An 18,407-nucleotide genomic window follows, 5' to 3' on the forward strand; every position below is an offset into this window, starting at 1 on the left:
GCTCCGCTGGGCATAGAGCCTCAGAGAAGGCAGGGCCTGAGGCAGCCAGGCCCCTGCGTGGGCCAACCCGACAGAAAAAGGTTCTTGCCCTGTCTCTGGGGACGCTGGGGCGGGGCAGGGAGAGAGGTGCTGGGCAGGGCCAGTGCCCTGGTCCTTGCCCTCTGAGAGTGGATGGGTGGGGGCGGCGGCGACAGCATTCCTGGCTGTGAGCCCAGAGGAGTCTTTTGTAATCACAACATGATCTCGTGTGCTGAGCAGTGAAGCCGGCAGGGAGAGGCCAGCAGAGGCCCGGCTCCGGTGGTGGCTCGGCGGCTCCGGATTCCCTCCGGCTCTGGCTCCCCTGGGGCTGCTCTGGAATTCTCTCAGTGCCCACTGTTGCCATGCACTCGGCTGTGAGTGGCACCTCACCTTTGGCGGGGGGCTTCTGGGGGCTGGGAGGAGGCCGGGACACCAGGCAGCCACACTCTGGGGGCAGCTGGGGACAGCTGGGCCTGGGAGGAACAGGGCTGTGCCTAGGCCTGCAGGGGGCTGGGCAGGGGCGTTTGGCTACAAGGGAGACCCTGCAGCCACACAGGGAGAGACCTGGGGATTTCGGGGCAGAGGCATGGTTTGCTTAGGGTGGCTCCTCTGCTGGGCCTGCCCATGGAGCTCGCTCTCTCCTGCCCCGACTGCCGGAAAGAAGCTCAGGCCTGGAAAGGCTGGGCTCGCGACGGTGGCTCTTTCCCACAGGCTGGGCTGCAAGCCTGGGGAGTGGGGCCCAGGGCCTGGGAGCCCAGGACAGAGCAGGGGCTTCTCTTTTTACCGTGGTTCTGGGCCTGGGAGCCAAACAGCTCCCCTCCTCGACCTCCTGAATCCCCTGGCAACTTCCCAGTCACGGCAGGTTCCGCTGCCAGAGCCATTTATAACTCTCATTCCTGCTCGGCAGGCTCTCTCGGCAGTGGAGCTCCCTGGAGAGCCCGGGGGAGGGGCAGCCCACTGCTGAGAACCGAGGGCCCCGTATGAGGCCCTGATCTGAACCCCTGAGGAGGCAGAGAGCCGGGCAGACAAGCCTAGTAGGGTGGGGACTTGGGACCTTCCATGTGCCATCCCCCCTTGTGAGCCTAGCTCCGGAGAGCTGGGTTCCATTCGTGGTAAGAATATGGTTCTCAGGTCAATGTGAAAGTTAGCGGCCTGATAAGGGATGGGCCCGGCAGTCAGGAGCTTGGGCCCCCTGCCCTCTGCAGGGGCCTCACGGAGCTGAGTCACCCCTGAGCAGGCAGGAAGAGAAGGATGCAGAGCTGGATCGGAGGATAGTGGCCCTTCGAAAGAAGAACCAGGCCTTACTCCGCAGGTACCAGGTGAGCTGGCTGTGATGGGCGGGGAAGGGCAGCTGGGTGGGCACTCCCTGTCTGTCCTGCAGACCCCTGCGTGGCGGTCTCTCCCTGTAGGCTCTAGGCCTGGGGCCAGGGTTAGGGCCATGTGGTTCATCTCAGAAACTCTGCGAGGACCTTGGGGACTCCGTGATGCCGTGCCTCTGCCCCCTGGTGTCCCACTGGTGTCTCTCTGTGTAGGCCTGTCTGTGTGCGTCTGGGGGGCCATGGCCTGTGCTGACCCCGGGCCCTCCCGTAGGAGATCCAGGAAGACCGTCGGCAGGCGGAGCAGGGGGCATGGCTGTGACCGCGCAGGAATTCCTCCGACCTGATGGCCTCACTGTCACTATCAGCCAGGTTCCCGGCGTAAGCCCCACCCCGGGGTGACAGCGTGGGTTGTTCACTCCTGTAGCTGCTCTGCGAGTGCTGAGGGAGGGTCTGTAGTTTACAGGGCACCATGCCAGGCCCTGGGGACCCGGCCCTGCGAGGAGGTGGAGGCCCAGCCTGCGTCAGGGGAAGACAACCGCTCCTGCTCCTCTGTTTCCTCCACTCACAGTTCTGGGGCTCACCCGTCAGTTCCCAGCCTTCTGCAGCCCAGCCCACCCAGTCCCCCTGCACCCAAAGGGCCACAGCTGAAAGGCCACCGAATAGAAACCTCCCCATACCCTTTCCCAGTCCCATAGCCCTGCACCTGTGCTGTAAACCACAGGCTGCTCCTAAAACCCAAACCCTACAGGCACAGAGAAGTGGGGCCGAAAGCCAGGAGCAGTATCGGAGGGACAAAGCCCCATTGTCTGAGTGCTTTGGATTTCCCAGCTCAGAGATGACAGGCTGCTGTGGCATCTTGGGCCCCAGGGTGGCCCCAGGGCCTGGATAACCTAATGCCACTGGCATGTGAATGCCCCATAGAATCAGCTCCTCTATGGGCATTCCAGGGAGGTCCAGGGCTGGAAGCCAGCCTTGGGGAACCTCCCAGAGGACTCAGTGCCCAGCTCTGCTCAGCCCTGCCCATGTGGCCTGAGGGCATGGCATCCCATTCCTCAGGAGAAGCGGGTGGTCAGCCGTAACTGGGTGAGATCCCTCGGACCTGAAGCAGCCGGTGCGATGCTTGAGGATGAGGAGGTGGAGTATCACACCGGTACTTTCTGCCTGGGGGACCGGGTGGAGCTGGCTGTGACCATGGAGAACAAAGCTGAGGTAAGCAGGGTGGGCGGGGGAAGCCCAGGCACCAGGCCCACGGCCTCTTCTTACCTGGCTGTGCCACACCACCCATCCTCACCTCCTCCAGGCCAAGCGGATCGTAAGTGAGAAGCCCACCAGAGCAAAGAACCGGGGGGCAGGAGGGTCACCTGGAGGGGGCTTGGGCCGGACCCCCTCCATGCAGATGGCCGTCAGCTCAGATTCGGCACGGAAGGTACATCTTCAAGAGAGGATGGGGACATGAAAGTGGCAGTGCTCATCTGGGGGAGGCGGAGAAGCTGAGTCACATATGTCCCTCATCTATGGGGACATGCCCAGGTAGCATCAGCAAAAATTCCCACCCCTTCTTCCTTTCTCTGGCCAGTCTCCACGTTGGGCGGGCCTTGCAGTGAGAGACAGGAGAAGTCAGAGGTCAGCCCCTTACCCTAACTGGATCTCTGACGGGCCTCGGGGTGGGCCAGGAGGCTGCAGGGGACTGGCCATGTGCCAGGTGTGACCTCTAGGTGGCAGCAGCCCCTAGTACTGGCTCTTGCTGACCGCTGCCAGATGCCTCTCCACTCCGGGCCTGTCCATACCCTCCCTCCCCTATAACCCCGTGGATAGGTGCTATTATTATCCCCATTTTACAGATGAGAAAATGATACACAGAGAGGTTAAGTAACTTGCCCAAAAGACACAGCTAACAAGTGGATGGAAACCGTATCTATGGCAAACAACACGTTAGAGACGGAATGGATTTAATTTTTAGACGGGGACGTGGAAACCTGGAGAGGAAGGGGTTAGTAGTATCCAGATTTCCACTCCAAGCCCAGGCCTTCCTGCTTCTACCCCATGGTGCTGAGTGTCTTCTCCCTGCAGGGTGCTCGGGAGCCCCAGAGTCCAGGCCTGGTCCCAGGCCCGGTTCCCCACCGACCAGTGGGGGGACCCCAGGAGGTGGGCTGGGACTACGCCCAGTGGAAGCAGGAGCGGGAACAGATCGACCTGGCCCGTGTGGCCAGGCACAGAGACGCGCAGGGTGACTGGCGCCGCCCGTGGGACCTGGACAAGGCCAAGCCCACGTGGGTGGCAGGGCTGGGCAGCTTGTTGGACTGACATGCTTGTGGGGCTTAGGGCAGGATTAACTGTGGGTGCTTCTTGGAGGGCTGGTGAGACCCTCTCCAGGGTGGTTGAGAGTCTTCCTGGACCCTCTGGTTGGGCCCTGGGCTCAGGGCGGGCACCGGGTCCCCCATCTTTCCCCCATCTGTTCTGGGGTTGGAGCTGGGGGAGGCAGTGGTTGTGTGAGGCTTGCCCTAGCTTGTGTCCATCCCACAGCAGCCTGACTCTCTGGCTCCACAGGCTACAGGACTCCAGCAAGCCTCGAGAAGAGGGCCCGGCCAGGGCGGGCGGCACCAGGGGTGAGCCAATACCCACCTCACCTCCTTCCCCTCCTTGGCTTTTATCACAGCCTCCCCCCACCCCCTGCTTCCCCTCCTTTCTCTGTCTCTTGGTGTGCCACTTATTTCTGGAGCTAGGAGGAGGCACGGAAGAACATCTTCCTTCCTCTCCCTTCTATTAGAGCAGGGCACCTTCCCTCCCTCCAAACCCACAGCTCCTACCCTGGGTTCTGACCCCAGCAGTTCCGGGGAGGAGGCTCACAGGAAGTCTGCACTGGGATCCTTTTGAAGTTGGTCCCTCACGGGTGAAAGCTCCAGTCTCCCTGTCCCTGGCCTGTTGTAGGGACAGAGCTCTTAGAACTGCTGGTCCCCTTACTTCACATAGGAGGAAGCTGGGGCTGGAGAGGCTCAGCCAGCTACCTAGCCAGGAATGGCAAAGTGAGCACAGGCACCCAGCTCTCTCGATCCCCAGACCGGGGCTCTTTTGGGGAGTCAGAACACCCACAACTGGACTAGGAGAAAGACAGACAGCTTCCTGGTCCTGGAAAAATGGTGTTGCTTCCTTGGATCCTTTATCACCCCACTCTTTCCCCATTTCCTTTGCCCCACTTAGGTCCCAGGAGCCACCGAAAGCTACAGCCCCCACCCTTGTCCCCTGATGGTAAAGGTGAGTTGGGAATAAAGGAGGAGCAGGGTTGCATGAACTGGTGAAGGAGCTGGGCTGCCATGCCCTCTTCTCTGCTTGATTCGTGGGCCATCTCTTGCAGGTGGTACTACTCGGGGTGGGCAACCCAGCAGATCCTCAGTGGTGTCTGCCACGCGAAGCAAAGCCCGGGGGACAGAGAGGCTGACTGGCAGGGCCCGCAGGTAACAGGTGGCAGGGAGCAAAATCAGGGGAATCACCTGGGCTTCCTAATTTCCTGGATCTCCCTTGCCCCTGGGAGGTCAGGACCAGCACTGGTCCAGCTTCATGCTCCGGGCCTCAGGGCCGCTGCCTCCTGCCTGACGGCTGCCTGGCGGCAGGTTAATGAGGTTCCAGAAGAGGCCAGCAGCAAAGGCAGCAGCAGCGAGAGCCTGGTGCCCAGGGAGGCCGCAGTAATTACAGCAGTTGCCTTCCCCCAGGAAGTCAGGCATGTCTTTCCCAGGCGGTGCAGGCAGGGACACGTCCAGAGTCTCCATGGAACTCAGGGTGCCCCAGGCCTGGCCATAAACATCAGCTGGGCACCTGGGATGGAGCTCAAGTGGCTGGCTTTCAGAGGAAATGGCAGGATTTGGGGAACAAGGTCGGGTTGGAAGGGAAGTTTTCTGGAGCCTTGTTCTAGCTCTGACACTCCTCTGAGACCCTTGGGGTCTAGGTGCTCCCTGGGAACATGGGCCCCTGGCTACAGAGCAACTGATGTGAAGGGCATGGGTAGGAGTAGACCCTGCCATGTGTCGTGTTTCTACAGGTGGGAGACGAAGGAAGGCAAGGAGGAGCTGGAGAGCCAGGAGGTGGGTGTTTGGGAATAGGATGGGACGGGCTGGGGATCTGAGCTCTGAATTCGCCAGCCAGCAGGGCCAATCTCTTGTTTCAGGGAAGCCAAAGTACCAGAAAGAGTCGGAGCGAGGAGGAACACTCACAGAAGCAGAGCGAGGTGGAGCTGAGCAGACCCACAAGTGCCCCAGCAACCAGCCCAGCCCCAGTATCCCCAGAGGGGCCAAAAAGGGAGTCAGGAGTCTCGATAGCCAGTCCAGAACCTACCTGTCCACAAAACACTGACTTGGTTCCCCTTGACCTTTCTCTAGGAGGAGCCAGTAGCCCTGGGCCCGGGGCGAGTGTGTGTGTGCTCCCTCCAAGGCCTGGAGCCCAGGAGAACCCTGTGTCCTGGCCAGATGGTTCTGAGCAGCTCCTGGGGTTGAATGACCCCCAGGCTGAGCCGGAAGTACAGACTTGCTCCAAGCCCCAAGGAGGAGCAGGGCCCTTAGAGCCCAGAGAAGACAGGTCTGGCAAGGCTGGGGCCCAGCAGGGCCTGGCACAACGAAGCAGGCCCACCAGGGGAATGGGCCAAAGAGCAAGGGGCGCAGGAGGTGTGAGAAGCAGGACAGGAGGTCCGGGCCCCGCGGGAAGATGCTGAGCAAAGCCCCTGGGAGCAAAGGGGCCGGGCTGGGCAGAGGAGGAGGGAAGAATGCAGTCAGGACTCTTGTGCGTGGTGGGTGTCTGGTTGCTGGTGGCTTGTGGCAGTCCAGCTGAGCAGTTGGGCAAACTTTCCAGTGGGGTGACATCGTGAGGGCAAGGAGCTGGCCTTCCTTGTATCTCAGGTGCACATCCCTGTGTACGGGTGTGTTTTCACCTGCAGGTAAAGCTCCTGGTGTATTCCTATGTCACACCTGGTCTCTGAGGCTGGCAAGAAAGCGAGGCTTGGAAACACTCAGCACCTGGCTCACCTGGCCTCTATCACCCCCCAGGGCCTGGCTTCTCTTTCCAGCTGTGGCTTTGGAGGTGGAGGCAGCCTCAGTAGCTGGCAGGACCAGCCCAGGCCTGGGCCCTTTCCCATGCCTCTGCCTTGCACCCAGGTGACTCACAGCCCCAGACTCACAGGATGGCAAACGAGTGGAACATCAGCCATCAGCTGGCAGCCTCCTGCCTTCCTGGAAGAGGAGGCTGAGGCCCAGAAAGGGAGGGCACAGCAGGTGGGGACTGAGCTGGGGACAGGAGAGTGGAGCTCAGGTCTCCTCTGCAAAAGAGAGGGTTCCTGGAAAGGCCTCCTCTCTGAAATGGGGTGGAGTTGGGTGGTGAGAGAATAGCGTCTCCCCCCCCCCCCACAGTAGGGTGGGAAAGCTCACCAGCAGGGACACCCTCCCTCCCCCCTACCCAGGTCAGACTTCAAGTGTACCCCAAGGGGAGGGAAGAGGGCAGCCCTGCAGCCCAGGGCCATTTCCTGCCATCTCCTACTTCCTCTTCCCCACCACCTCCCTGCACCAAGGTCATGCAATAGCAAGGACTCAGACCAGGGACAGAGAAACAGCGACTCTGGCGAAGTACAACTTCAGGACTTGTCTTTCCTACTTAGTCTCTGTTCCTGCCCCTCCCCTGAGGCCCACGGCTGGTGAATTATTCAGACTCCGCACAAGCTGTGGCTTCCTCTCAATTCAACAAACATTTCCTGAGCACCCACTACCAGCAGTGCAGCCGGTGGGCGATGGTGACTTTGCCAGCAAGAGGGAGGGAGAAACTCAGGCATCCAGCAGCCCCAGGCTGCACAGCAGGAGCCATTCTTGGCTGCAAGAGCCTGACAGGAGCTGGGGATGGTGGGAGGAGCCCAAAGGGAACCATCTCACTTCTGCTCGAAAAGGCAGGTGCCCCTTCCTTTCTCACCACGTGTGTCTTTTGCCCCCCAAGCTCCTGCCTGGATCTCCCCATGTGGCCCCCTCTGTTCCCCTCCTCTTTGGCCCTGTGGTGGTGGCTGCTCCTCTCTGCTGAGGGTCCCAGGCCTCACTCACCAGCCTCTCTGGGTTCTCAAGGGAGTGTCCAGATCATGCTCAGGGTTTCTCCACTGTGGAAGGGAGGGAGGGCTGCAGGAAGCATGAGGAGGGGGTGTCTTTTCAGCAGATCAGATTGTTTAGAGCAGTGCTTCTCACATGTTAAGGCGCAGAGTATTGCAGGTCCTAATTCGGTAGGTCTGTGGGGGGCCTGGCAATGCGCATTTCTAATCGGCTCCAGGTGACAGCTGTGCTGCTGTTTCCTGGACCGCGGGTTGAGTAGGAAGGGTTTGGGCTGGGAGATATGGCGAGCTAGGGCCCAAGACAGACTCTAGACTCTAAGGACTTGTTGCTGGCTATGTCGGGGACCCGGCGAGGGCTGCCCTGGCCGGGTGCAAGCTTCCTGGCTTCAGAGTTGGGTGGGCAGCTGAGGCACCTGGGAAGGTGCCAGAGAGGCCAGTGAGTGGGTGGTGCCAACTTCCCGTAGCGGGGAGTGAGGAGACTGGTTAGCTGGTTGGGAATGGGATAAGGTGAAGGGGGTGGAAGAGGTTGGTGTGGAATTTTGAAAAGGCTTGGGAATATTCTTATGCGTGTGGGAAGACCCCTCTGAGACATGAATAGGTAAGGGCGAATGATTCCAACTGAAGTTTTCCTCTTTCTCTCCAGTCATACATATATGTATTTGGAGCAGGGGCCTGGGCCTGACCCATGACTCCCAAAGGATAGAGGTGGGGAAGAGCAGATTCAAGCAGAGCCCTTGAATTCAGATGTCTCAAAATAATAATAACAGTAATCATCATTATCATCACCATCATCAAGAATCTGAATTCTAAGATTCACAAACTGCTCCCAATGGCCACCCCCCGCCCCGCCTCCATGGTACCAACCGTATAGATAGGCCTTCGTTAGAGGGTATATGTCAAGGTATGTCTGACTATGGGATGGGGATGTAGAATTCAGGCAGAAATCTGGCTCGGCCCTTACAAACAGAACCTAAGCAGTAGAGAAAGCTGGGCAAGGGGTGCCTGGGTGGCTCGGGTGGGCGTCCGACTCTTGATTTTAGCTCAAGTCATGATCTCGCGGTTCGTGGGATCAAGCCCCAAGTTGGAGCACAGCCTGTTTGGTATTCTCTTTCTCTCTCTTTCTCTCCCTGTGCCCCTACCCTGCTCACGTGCCCTCTCTCGAAATAAATGAACTTAAAAAAAAAAAAAGAAAGAAACGAAAAGAAAGCTGGGCAGAAGGGCTATGGAAAAATAGGGTTTCTCTCTCTGAGGGTAACATCTAGAAGGACATTAGGAGAAAGGATGTCATGGGAGTCACTAGGGGTTAGAGAGTGCAGAGACCAGCACAGGCGGTCTTCACTCTAGGAAGACTGTAGTGCCAGAAAAGTATCACAGCTTTTCTCAACAAAGGGGGAGCCTTCTTCAGGGCAGCAGCTAAGGGGGCGAGCACCCTCCTCCCCTGGGATGGAACCAGCGGTGGAGAAGGAGGGAAGCATAGACACCCCTCCATAAACCTCAGGGTCATGGGAGCCTGGCTGCAACAATTCCTGGCTCCTTTGTCTAAAGGCCTGGCTGGGAGACTTCCTCTTAGATGCCTCTTTCCTCTCCAACCAGCTGACAAGACTTTCCTCAAAGGTGGGAAGCTCTTCATGAGACAGCACTATTGGGAACCCAGGCACAGAGCTGGAGGAACTGAGAAGGAAGGTGCCTGCAGAATAGTAGAGCAATGACAGCTTTACTTAGGGCCTCATAACACGGAGGGCAGAAGGGGCAGAATATCTCTCCATCCTGAGCCCCTGTCACCTGGGCAGAGGGGAGCAGCAGACCATATTGCAAGGGAGGTATGTTTTTTGAGGAGAGGCATCAGGGTAGGAACAGACATGGGCGAGGTCTGTCATCAGCTAGCTGGGTAACCTTGGTCAAGTTAAACCTCTAAGGCCTTGGTTTTCTTATCTGAAAAATGGGGCCAGTAACACCTACCTTGAAGGGTTGTCAAGAAAATGAAAGAGAATGCAAAATATCCCCGGCCCACAGCAGGCACTCTATCAGCAGTAGCCTGGCACTCAGTCATTGTGTGTTAAATAAATGGATAGCTATTTGGTTTGATCTCTGTCTACTTTGTTTCCTATCCTCTCCTTTACCTTCTCTTCCAGTCTCATCTTCACTAGGATCAGAACACTTCAGGGAAACAAGGGATGGTTTGTAAAGTTTCCCCAGCCTTCCAGGACTGTGAGCTTCCTTTACTGTCCTGGAGGAGCTGACTGGAGTTCAGAGCCTCACGAGCTGGGTCACCGAGATTCCTAAGCATTGCCCCTACCTCTGCACACCGACTTTCACATGTCAGCGCATTCCCTCTTCGGTTTCCATCAGTGGCACTCTCATGAACTCCCGCCACAGTCTTTGCTTAATATTTTCCTCAGAAACAAACTCCCTTGTGGGGTTTGCTCAGATCTCCTGGAGTTAAGGGTTTTTTTTCCCCCCCAAAGGAGCAGCACGACTGTATTTTCTTACAGTCAAGGAAGAGCCAGCTATTTAACAAGGCACAAGTTTGGAGAGTTTGACCACCAGTCAATTTCAGTCCCAACCCTGGCTTCAGGACAGGAATAACAGGAAAAGATGGCACAACCCCTCCTATCCCCCCACCTCCCCCCCAAAAAAAACCCCAAAGGAAATGGCAAAAATCCCCACATGGCCATATCTTCTTATTCTGGGGACTAAGTTGGGAAGGGGGGTGTGGTCAAAGGAATAGGAGAAACTAAAGATACCACTTCACTCTGCCTCTCCAGCCACTTATCAGTGTCCACAGACCCAGCAAGCAGCTCTGAGTGAGGACTGCCGGTGCTTTTGCGGAAGGGCTGACGCAGGGGGGGCCACAGCCTCACTGAGGGGAGGACTTGAGGCTGGGTAGGCAGGGAGAAGAGCGGCAAGAAGCACAGACTGAGGCTGCTTTCTCTCAAGTCGGCCTGCCTACGTCACGGCCCCTCATTAAGCATCCACTTGACGCCGACGAAGTGAAATAGCACAGACCTGGCACCAGAAAGAACAAGTGTGGCACCCACTGCTCCTTTTAAGGTCTGACTCAGGAGCAGCAGGCCCCAGGGCAGGAGGTGAGGCAAACACCATCAGTGGGAGGGGGAGGGAGGACTCTTTCAGGCCTGCCTCCTTTACCAGTTCTCCAGGGCAAGTTCTCCTGGCACCTTCAAAAGATAACCAGTAATGCAGCAGGCTCTCCCCCTTTTTCTTACAAACTCTGGGGATACAGTGTTTGCTTTTCTCCCAGAAGGGCAGCTGGCTTCAACTGAGAAAAAAGGTCAAAAGTCACCTTGTAGCCATCTGTCAAAACAGAAACACCTAAACCCTAAGTTACAGAATCGGAGGCAAAGTCTGGGCCGGTGGTTTTGATTTTAGAGTCAGAATCACCTGGAAGGCTAGTTAAAACACAAAGGCAAGCTCTAGCCTCTGAATCTCTCACCCAGTTGGCCTGGGATGGGGCCTAAGACATGGCATTTCTAACAAGGTCCCGGGTGATGCTGACGCTGATGGTCTGGGCCCTGCTATGATGTTTATCACCTGCCCCTTTGCATTTCTTTCCAGGCATCACTTATGCCCAAGGGGACAGACACTCCCTAGAAAATATATTACCTCCTATGTCTATGCTGCACTTTTATTCCCAACATCTCCAAGCCCTCTCACATCTGTTACCTCCAGTTGCTCTCATGAATTCCCATTTGGTTAGGAGGAAAAAGCAGGGTCAAGGCCCTAACCAGTGCTATTATGGAGTCCACAAGGTTCCTATTTTCCAGTTCAGGGTCCCTTCCAAGAACACACTGCCTCCCCTCACCAGGTCCTCATGATGCTGTGAGCTGCCCATGCACAGAGGCCGACTGCCATGACACAATACTGCCCCAACTACCAGTAGAGAGCTGGGGGGGGGGGGGGGGGGGCAGGTGGCCTCTAGGTCATAAGCTGGGCAGAAACCTCAACTCATGACTCTAAACACTGAGGTTAGCAGAGAGAGGTTTGTTTGTTTATTTATTTTTGAGAGAGGTATATTTAAAAGGAATTTCTTGGTAATCAACATAATTGCCTCTCTGGACACGTTGGCTTGGGGACTTTTGAGGCTCGCTTGGCACACTGCAGGCACTAAATAAATTGTTCTTGAATTAATGGTAGTGATTTGTGGAAAATATTCTGCGGGGAGTTAAAATCATACTGCTGGTTAACTGATAAACTATTTTAAAAGCAGATTATTGAAGTTAAGAAAACAGGGCAGTGACCAGAGTAGATTCTTATTGGCATGTCTGTAAATTTCTTGAGGACAAGAATTCGGTGGGAATTTTCTGGTCCCTCAGTAGTATCTTGGCCAATGTTTATAGAATGTTTATATGGAACTGGTTTGGCCCACGTGCTCCCCACTGACCAGGTGGCTCATGTACACAGTGCATGACTTTGGGAGTCACGGCTGTTTGTACACTTAGGATGGAGAGCCTGGTAGAGCCTGGGCATGTGGTGAAAAAAAAAAAAAAAGTCCTTGTTTTTTTATTTTTTAAACTAGCTACTGGAGGGAACAAAGAGTATAACACAGGTTTTCTGGCAGCAGAAACCCACAAGCTAGGTCAGCAATTAAAACAGATGTGACCCAAAACTGTCAATAAAGCAGGTATTTTTATAGCTCAACATTAGGCCATAGGGTCGGGACAGAGGGGGCAACGAACGGGCCACATAGTCTATGTTGTGTCTGTTGACTGCTACATGGACTACAGCTGTGTATGTCTTGTGCCTGGAAAGAACAGGCAGGCTGAGCCCATGTCCTTTAACTTGGACGTAAAGAAACTGTGGCCAGAATGGCTGGTACAGCTGTGATTTGCAGGGTTTCTCTTTAGCCTTCTACTCCCTCGAACCAGATTATGGGCTGTGGATGTGGGTATCCAAGTGGATTACGACAGTGACATCACACTGATACTAGGGCCAATTCTATCTAACGCAGTGATCAACCAGATGATCAACCAACTCTAGGCACTTCCTACTATGTGCCAGGCACCGGGCTTAGCGCTGGTCCAGTGAAATGACCAAAGCTATTGTGGTCCTGCCCTCCATTGAGAGACAAAAAAAAAAAAAAAAAAAGGGAAAAAGTATACAGCTGTGGCCCTTTTGTTATTGCATTGCAATTCCAGAAATACCTCCATTCTCTGCAGACAGGAAGGGGAGGACAATTATTACCCCTTTTAAATAGTTGTGGTAGCCCTAAAGCTCAGGACCTGACCTTTTGGTTCCCCTTAAAGAAACATGTAGAAACAAGTAGATGCTCTCCACCCAGCCTTTCAAAACAGGATATAAATACTCAACTGAAGAACACAGCATCTTAGAATTCCCTAGTGAAAACTGGAAAACAAGGTAGACCGAAGAGCTTCCAAAGCTGCGCTCTCATACTGTGCAGAAATCTAGAGCTGTTAGGCAGAAAAGTCTTTCTTAGGATTAAAACTTCAGAGACACATTTTTCTGCACCTCAGCATCATGGGGGAAAGAAACGATTCCAACACAAACTCAGTCTGAACAGCTTAGCAAACTCCTGATCCTTCGCCCTCCAAAACTTCACTTTCAAAAGAGGATTATCTCCTCCTTCAAACTCAGCCTGCCAGGGCATAAATGTGCACAGTAACTTCTAATAGAAGTAAACACCTAGAAATCACCCTAATGGTGGAAGCAGTTAAAGGAGAGTAACCCCCTTTTGCACAGACCTCTCCTTCCTGACGGGCACTTTTGCAGCTGATTTCTAACCTATGAAAATAAAGCTGTTCGGCCACTGCTCCCCACCAACCCAGTCCTGTTCTGGCCGAACAGTGCTCTTCTTATCAGCCAGCAGGCTCTTGCCGCACACTCCGCTGTATGTGCCCAATGCGTGAAGCTGTGTGCAACTGCAAAAGCCACATGTCACCGTCTACACAAAGGTGGGGGGGGCAACTAGAAGAACCTTGGAAACTCTTTCACTTCCCTTCTGCTCTGCCTTACCAAGCCCTCTCACAAAAAGCCATTGTGTAGGCTGAAGAGGGAAATAAAAGAAGGGCGGACTTTTTCCATGCTCCCTGCAGACTACAAGGTGATGTAAAAGCACAGAAGCTACCCCCAACAGCTCTGGAGAAGTGCAGGCCTCAGGGGGCCCCACCAACACGGCTTCTCACTCCACTTTGTACTGGGCAGCATTGTCTAATAATGAGCTAGTTCAACTGTGTGCCGTGTATTTTGCAGCATTGCTAATCCCTTTTATTTTGCTTTTCACCCACCTGTCTTTTATTGTTTGCCTTAGGGCGTGAAAAAGCCTCACCTTTGAAGCAACCTACACCTTCTCTGAGCCATTTGGCTCTCTCACCTGCTCCCCTGTGGACAAAGCTCTGGCCAACCACTGCAGGTATGTCAGCACCTCTTTCCCAGTGTTGGCACTTTTCGAACTATCTAGGGGCCAGTGGTTTAAAGGTGAGAACAGTGGTGCTGTCAGGTGGCCTATCCTCACCGCAGCTCTCAGCCAGCTCAGTGTTTGTCATAATTCTTAATATGTTGGCTTACTGGTCCTTGAGCATCCTCAGCTAGGTATCTGCTCAGAATCTCTTAAGAGCAGAACTGTTTTGAACCTTTTTAAGGTTGGTAAAAGGTGGCTGAGCTAGGTATCACTGTTCATCCGACCCCATGACTGCTTCCCGACTAAGATGCATCCCTGCCACGCTTAACCAATCAATTCAGTGAAGCCATCAGGCACAAAAGTACAGTAGGGCAACTGCTTTTTCCTCTGACACCTATTCATCAACGTCTGTCCGCCACATCTCAGACCATGTCTTCTTCCAAACTCTACTCCTTCCCCAAGGAGTACGAAAGAGAAATGGTCAACTTACACAGGCTTATGTAGAGTTCTTAGAATGTATTTTTGTTCACCTGAAAAATAAAACTTTTAAAAAATATACAGGACTTTTTGAGTACAGGTATATCTTAAATGGCTGAATTATAAATAATGTCTCTGGTCATGTTCACAGCTAGAGCTGGAGCTAATGTCCCAATTCCAGTGAAGGCTTTAGAGTCTGGAGGCCAGCAGCTGGACCTATGAGTGGTCTCTCTAGACTCTTTGATCCATCCCAAAGTGGATTAAACAGTCCAGAATGCAGGGATGGGGACAGGGGACTGGATTCCCAGATGTTCTCCGGCAAGTTCAAAGGATTCTTGGAATAAGAGATCAATTTACAAATTATTAAAATATAGGACTAAAAATTCACACAATAAATATAAATTACAGGCTATTATTGAAGTTATAAAGTGGCATTTTATGTTTCTTCCCCACCCCCAGACCCCCCACCGAAAATTTAAAAAGGCCTCAAAGGCTTCCTAATGACCAAAGTCACATCAGCTGCTCAGAAATCTCCTCCAGCCAAGACACCTTGGGGGTGCGACCAGCTTGCTCCCAGACTATGACAGCTCAGCTGCTGTTATCCTGCCCACAACAGAACATGGCTTAAAGCAAGGCTTGTTGTCCTGTAAACTTGGATCAGAGCTAACTAGAGTGGAGGCCAAAAAACTGGAGAGACCAACTGTTTCAGGACTCAGGTGGATAAGTTTTTGTTTTTGTTTTTTAAAAAGTGCCTCATTTCCCAAAAAGGAAACACTAAGGGGTTTGATATCTTGTCACTACCCACACTCAATTGCCTAAAAGCAAGTGGCAGAAGGAAATGGAATCCAAATTGAGTATGTAGAATTCTTGCTGTCCCAGAACTATACAGATGTCATTTCTCTTGGTGTTTTTCATCTCAAAGTATAGGCTGCAAATAAGTAGGTTTATCAGGAGACGTAAAGACAAGCCAATGTAACCTTCCCACGGCTGGTCTATTAACCGGCTATCAAAGCACAATCCTGAGTTTGAAGCTCACTTTTTAGCCTTTCTGGTTCTATAATACAAGTCAAAACCAGAAAACGTGCTCAACGCTCTGGTTTCACAACAAATTTCGCCCTAATTGCAGGGCTACATTGTCACAGGCTCAGCAAAGAGGGAAGAAGGCAAGGGTGATTACTGGAACAAGACAAGATCTTGAGGAGCAGAAAATAAAATAAAAACACTTGTGAGCCACTCTACTTACAAAAGCTTGCTCTTCCTAAAAGAACTCTGTGAGGAGAAGGCCAAGGATTGAAGCACAGAGGCATTGCTCTTTCCCTTCCTTCTTCCCTGGCCCATATCCAGATACTTAGGGCCGCAACAGGAAGCCTCTTCCGTGGGGGCACTAGGGTGGGAAGAGGAGGGGATTAGTTCGTTCTCCACCCTCCCTAAACTGCTTCTACTTCTTCTAAGGTTTCCCACTGTCCTTTCAAGTCTAAGAATGATTATACTCTTTTGGGCCATAAACCTATCTTTCTGAAATAGGAGGGGGTAAAGGGGAGAGAGTGGATGATGAAAAAAAACAGTGTTTGTGCCCTTCTGGTTAGCTGCACTTTGGGGGCCAGCAAATAGCCCTTGCGTGACCCCATCGGTCGGAAGCTAACCAGGGTTGTGGGAGGATACATATAGTTCTGTGTAATTATAGCTTCTAGTGCATATGTCAACAACTATATACAGGGATCTATAAATTAAATGCATCTGTGGCCACTGCAACTAGGTTGACGTACCTGAGCTCCACTACTTTTGGTGCCCTCCTCCTTGTGAGAGCTTCAGCTTATTAAAGAAGAGCTCCTACAGCTCCCTCCTTCCCCTGAGTCTTGGGGGAAAGCCCGAGTCACTCCTGCACGTAGGATACACAAGAGCTAGCGGCGAAAAAGGGTTCGGAGCTGGGATCTCCCCACCCCTCCCCCCATTCCCTTTATGGCTCAGAGCCCTGGCGCAGCACGGTCCTGGGAAGACCAAACCCCGAGCCCCCGGCGAATCGTGGTCCCTTGGCTTGAAGATCGGGATGCAGGCCCCTGGCTCCCCGGGCGAGGTGGCGATCGTTGCGGGGAGAGAGGGCGTTCACTCCCGTGGGGGTCACTCCCGCGGGCTCCCCGCCCCGTCCTGCTGCAAAGTCCTGCCTCCGGGCGTGGGGAGGGGAGAATGGTTCCCGGCCGCCCCTGGCGCGGAGGGGCTCAACGACTCCCGGGCGCCGCCGCCGCTTCCTCCTCGTCCTCCTCCGGTCCCCGCGGCCGCTCCAGCGGCCCGGCCGGGGGACTGTCTGCAGAGGGCTCCGGAGGCATGGGCCGCGCCGCCTGCAGCGGGGGCGCGTCGCGCGGTGCCTCGCGGCGGGACGACCCTGTGGCATTGGGCCCGGCCGCCGCCCCCGAAGTCCCGGACGGGCCGGTGGCGTTGGAGCCGCCGGGGGGCGGGCCGGCGGCTCCCCCCGAGGTCCCGGCGCCCACCGGCTGCCAGATGAGGCTGTAGTAGACGGCGAGCACGATGGCGGCCAGCGACACGGAGAGCACGTAGGCAAACACGGTGGCGAGCCGGACCCACTTCTTGTTGGTCTTGGCCGCCATCTTCGCCTTCTTGTCCCCGGTGTAGGTGGCCGGCTTGCCCCGCTCGGCCGGGGCCGCGTCGCGCTCCTTCATGGGGGGGCCCCGGCCTTTGCCCCGGTGCTCCACGGCCCCGGCTGGAGGGGGCCTGGCGGCCTGCGAGGACTGGACAAGGGGCGGCCCGGCGCCCCCGGCTCTCGGCAGCTCCGCGCTCCTCCGCCGCTCCTCACGCCGCTCGCCCGCAGCCCTCCACCGCGTCGCTGCAGCCGCCGCCGGGGCCTGGACCAGTCACTGCCGCCAGCGCCGCCGCCGCCGCCGGCCCGTCAGCTGCTTCCCTGCCGCCGCCACAGCCACAGCCGCCACAGCCGCCCGGCTCCGCGTCCCCATCCGCCGCCGCCGCCTGCTCGGCCGCCGGCCGCCCGGTCTCCAGTGGCCGCGCGGACGGCGCGCTCCGCTCCAGCCCGGCTCCCCCACCTCGCGCGCCGGCAACAGGGGGCGGGGGGAGCGCCGCTGGGGGCTGCCTCTTAAAAGGGCGACGCCGGGGTCCGGAAGTGCCGCGAGGGGAGGCGGGCTTGTGTTGGGCGCCGCAAGCCCCTCCGGGACGCCCCGTTAGGAGAGAGTTAAAGGAGGCTGGTTCTTAAAAGGGCAACGTCGCTGCAGCCCCGCGCGAACTGGCGCGGAGAAGATGGGAGCCCCGGGCGCTTCTTTAAAAGGGGAACGGCGCCGTTTGGGGCGGGGAGCGGAACTGGAAAGGGGGCGGGGAGGGGTGGTCAGAGCATGGAGCTGTCAAATCTGGCGCCTCTGTCCTTCGCTCCCCAGTGTCCGAAGTGACAGGTGGAACAGCAATAAAGGCTGCGGCCCCCAGGCCTCAGTATACCCCCCAAAGTCGGGGTGATACCACTCTCATGCTCATGCTCTCGGCCGGCGTCCCGCTCCACGTGCCCTCCGGGCGGGTTTCCTGAACCCTTTCACTCCTAGCGAACCTGGCCCACGTCCTGCACAGGCAGCTAAGCGTCCCTGAACACTCACTGTGGTCGCAGCTGGTCGCGCCCCTTCCCTGCTCCCCACCCCCGGCCGGGGCTGGGCTTTGGAGCGGTGCTGAAATCTTCCCGATTTCCTCTCTTATTCTCTTAGAGCCCGGAGTCAGACTGCGAGACCTTTCGAAGTTTCTGGGAACCACGTGCTGAGCGGGGCTCTCCAGACTCGCCTTAGTCCTGAAGTTTGCAACAGGTTCCAGATCCCGCTTTTTGGGGTGCCCGATTCCCAGCTTTGGGCTTGATTTGGATTCAAGAGGCTGCACTGAACCCGTGGAGTATGGCTCTCAGAGTTTTACTCCTCTCTGATCCCCTCTGGGCCTCAGAGTCTGGGCTGTTGTCCCCTTCTCGCCGCCCCCCCCCCCCCCCCAACGTGCCCGTTCTCTTGTGAGGTTTGTCCTCCCTACGGTCTGGTCGGTGCCAACGTCCCCTAGCCAAGCTTCGACTCTCAGTAGCCCCTTTCCCCTGTGCCTTCCCCGTCCTTCTGTCTTCCTCTCTTGCCTTCTGTTTCCCCCACTCTGGGTAAGGATTTCCAGAATT

General features: G+C 55.7%; 2 protein-coding genes across 4 annotated transcripts; one reads left to right on the plus strand and one right to left on the minus strand.

Annotated features, from left to right (window-relative positions):
- Positions 1-291: 291 nt before the first annotated feature.
- CCDC9B (coiled-coil domain containing 9B) lies at positions 292-8,452 on the plus strand. The gene is given in 12 exon segments (XM_007081655.3): positions 292-392; positions 1,224-1,337; positions 1,609-1,636; positions 1,639-1,715; positions 2,394-2,546; positions 2,638-2,763; positions 3,408-3,607; positions 3,885-3,943; positions 4,536-4,589; positions 4,690-4,789; positions 5,371-5,413; positions 5,497-8,452. Coding segments are annotated over 12 exon segments (1,506 nt in total). The 5' UTR covers positions 292-380; the 3' UTR covers positions 6,037-8,452.
- Positions 8,453-14,112: 5,660 nt separating this feature from the next.
- INAFM2 (InaF motif containing 2) lies at positions 14,113-17,154 on the minus strand. Of its 3 annotated transcripts, none has more exons than XM_042989157.1 (2): positions 16,021-17,154; positions 14,113-14,588 (listed from the first exon to the last, which is right to left on the minus strand). In XM_042989157.1, the coding sequence occupies exon 1, from the start codon at positions 16,927-16,929 to the stop codon at positions 16,471-16,473; it is 459 nt and encodes a 152-aa protein (XP_042845091.1). In that variant the 5' UTR covers positions 16,930-17,154; the 3' UTR covers positions 14,113-14,588; positions 16,021-16,470. The 3 variants fall into 3 exon arrangements, with proteins under 3 accessions (XP_042845091.1, XP_042845090.1, XP_042845089.1); XM_042989156.1 differs by having other exon boundaries at positions 14,118-14,588; positions 15,498-17,154; XM_042989155.1 differs by having other exon boundaries at positions 14,122-15,638.
- Positions 17,155-18,407: the final 1,253 nt, after the last annotated feature.

Source organism: Panthera tigris, chromosome B3, assembly GCF_018350195.1.
Source record: "Panthera tigris isolate Pti1 chromosome B3, P.tigris_Pti1_mat1.1, whole genome shotgun sequence".
NCBI classification, from domain to species: Eukaryota; Metazoa; Chordata; class Mammalia; order Carnivora; family Felidae; genus Panthera; species Panthera tigris.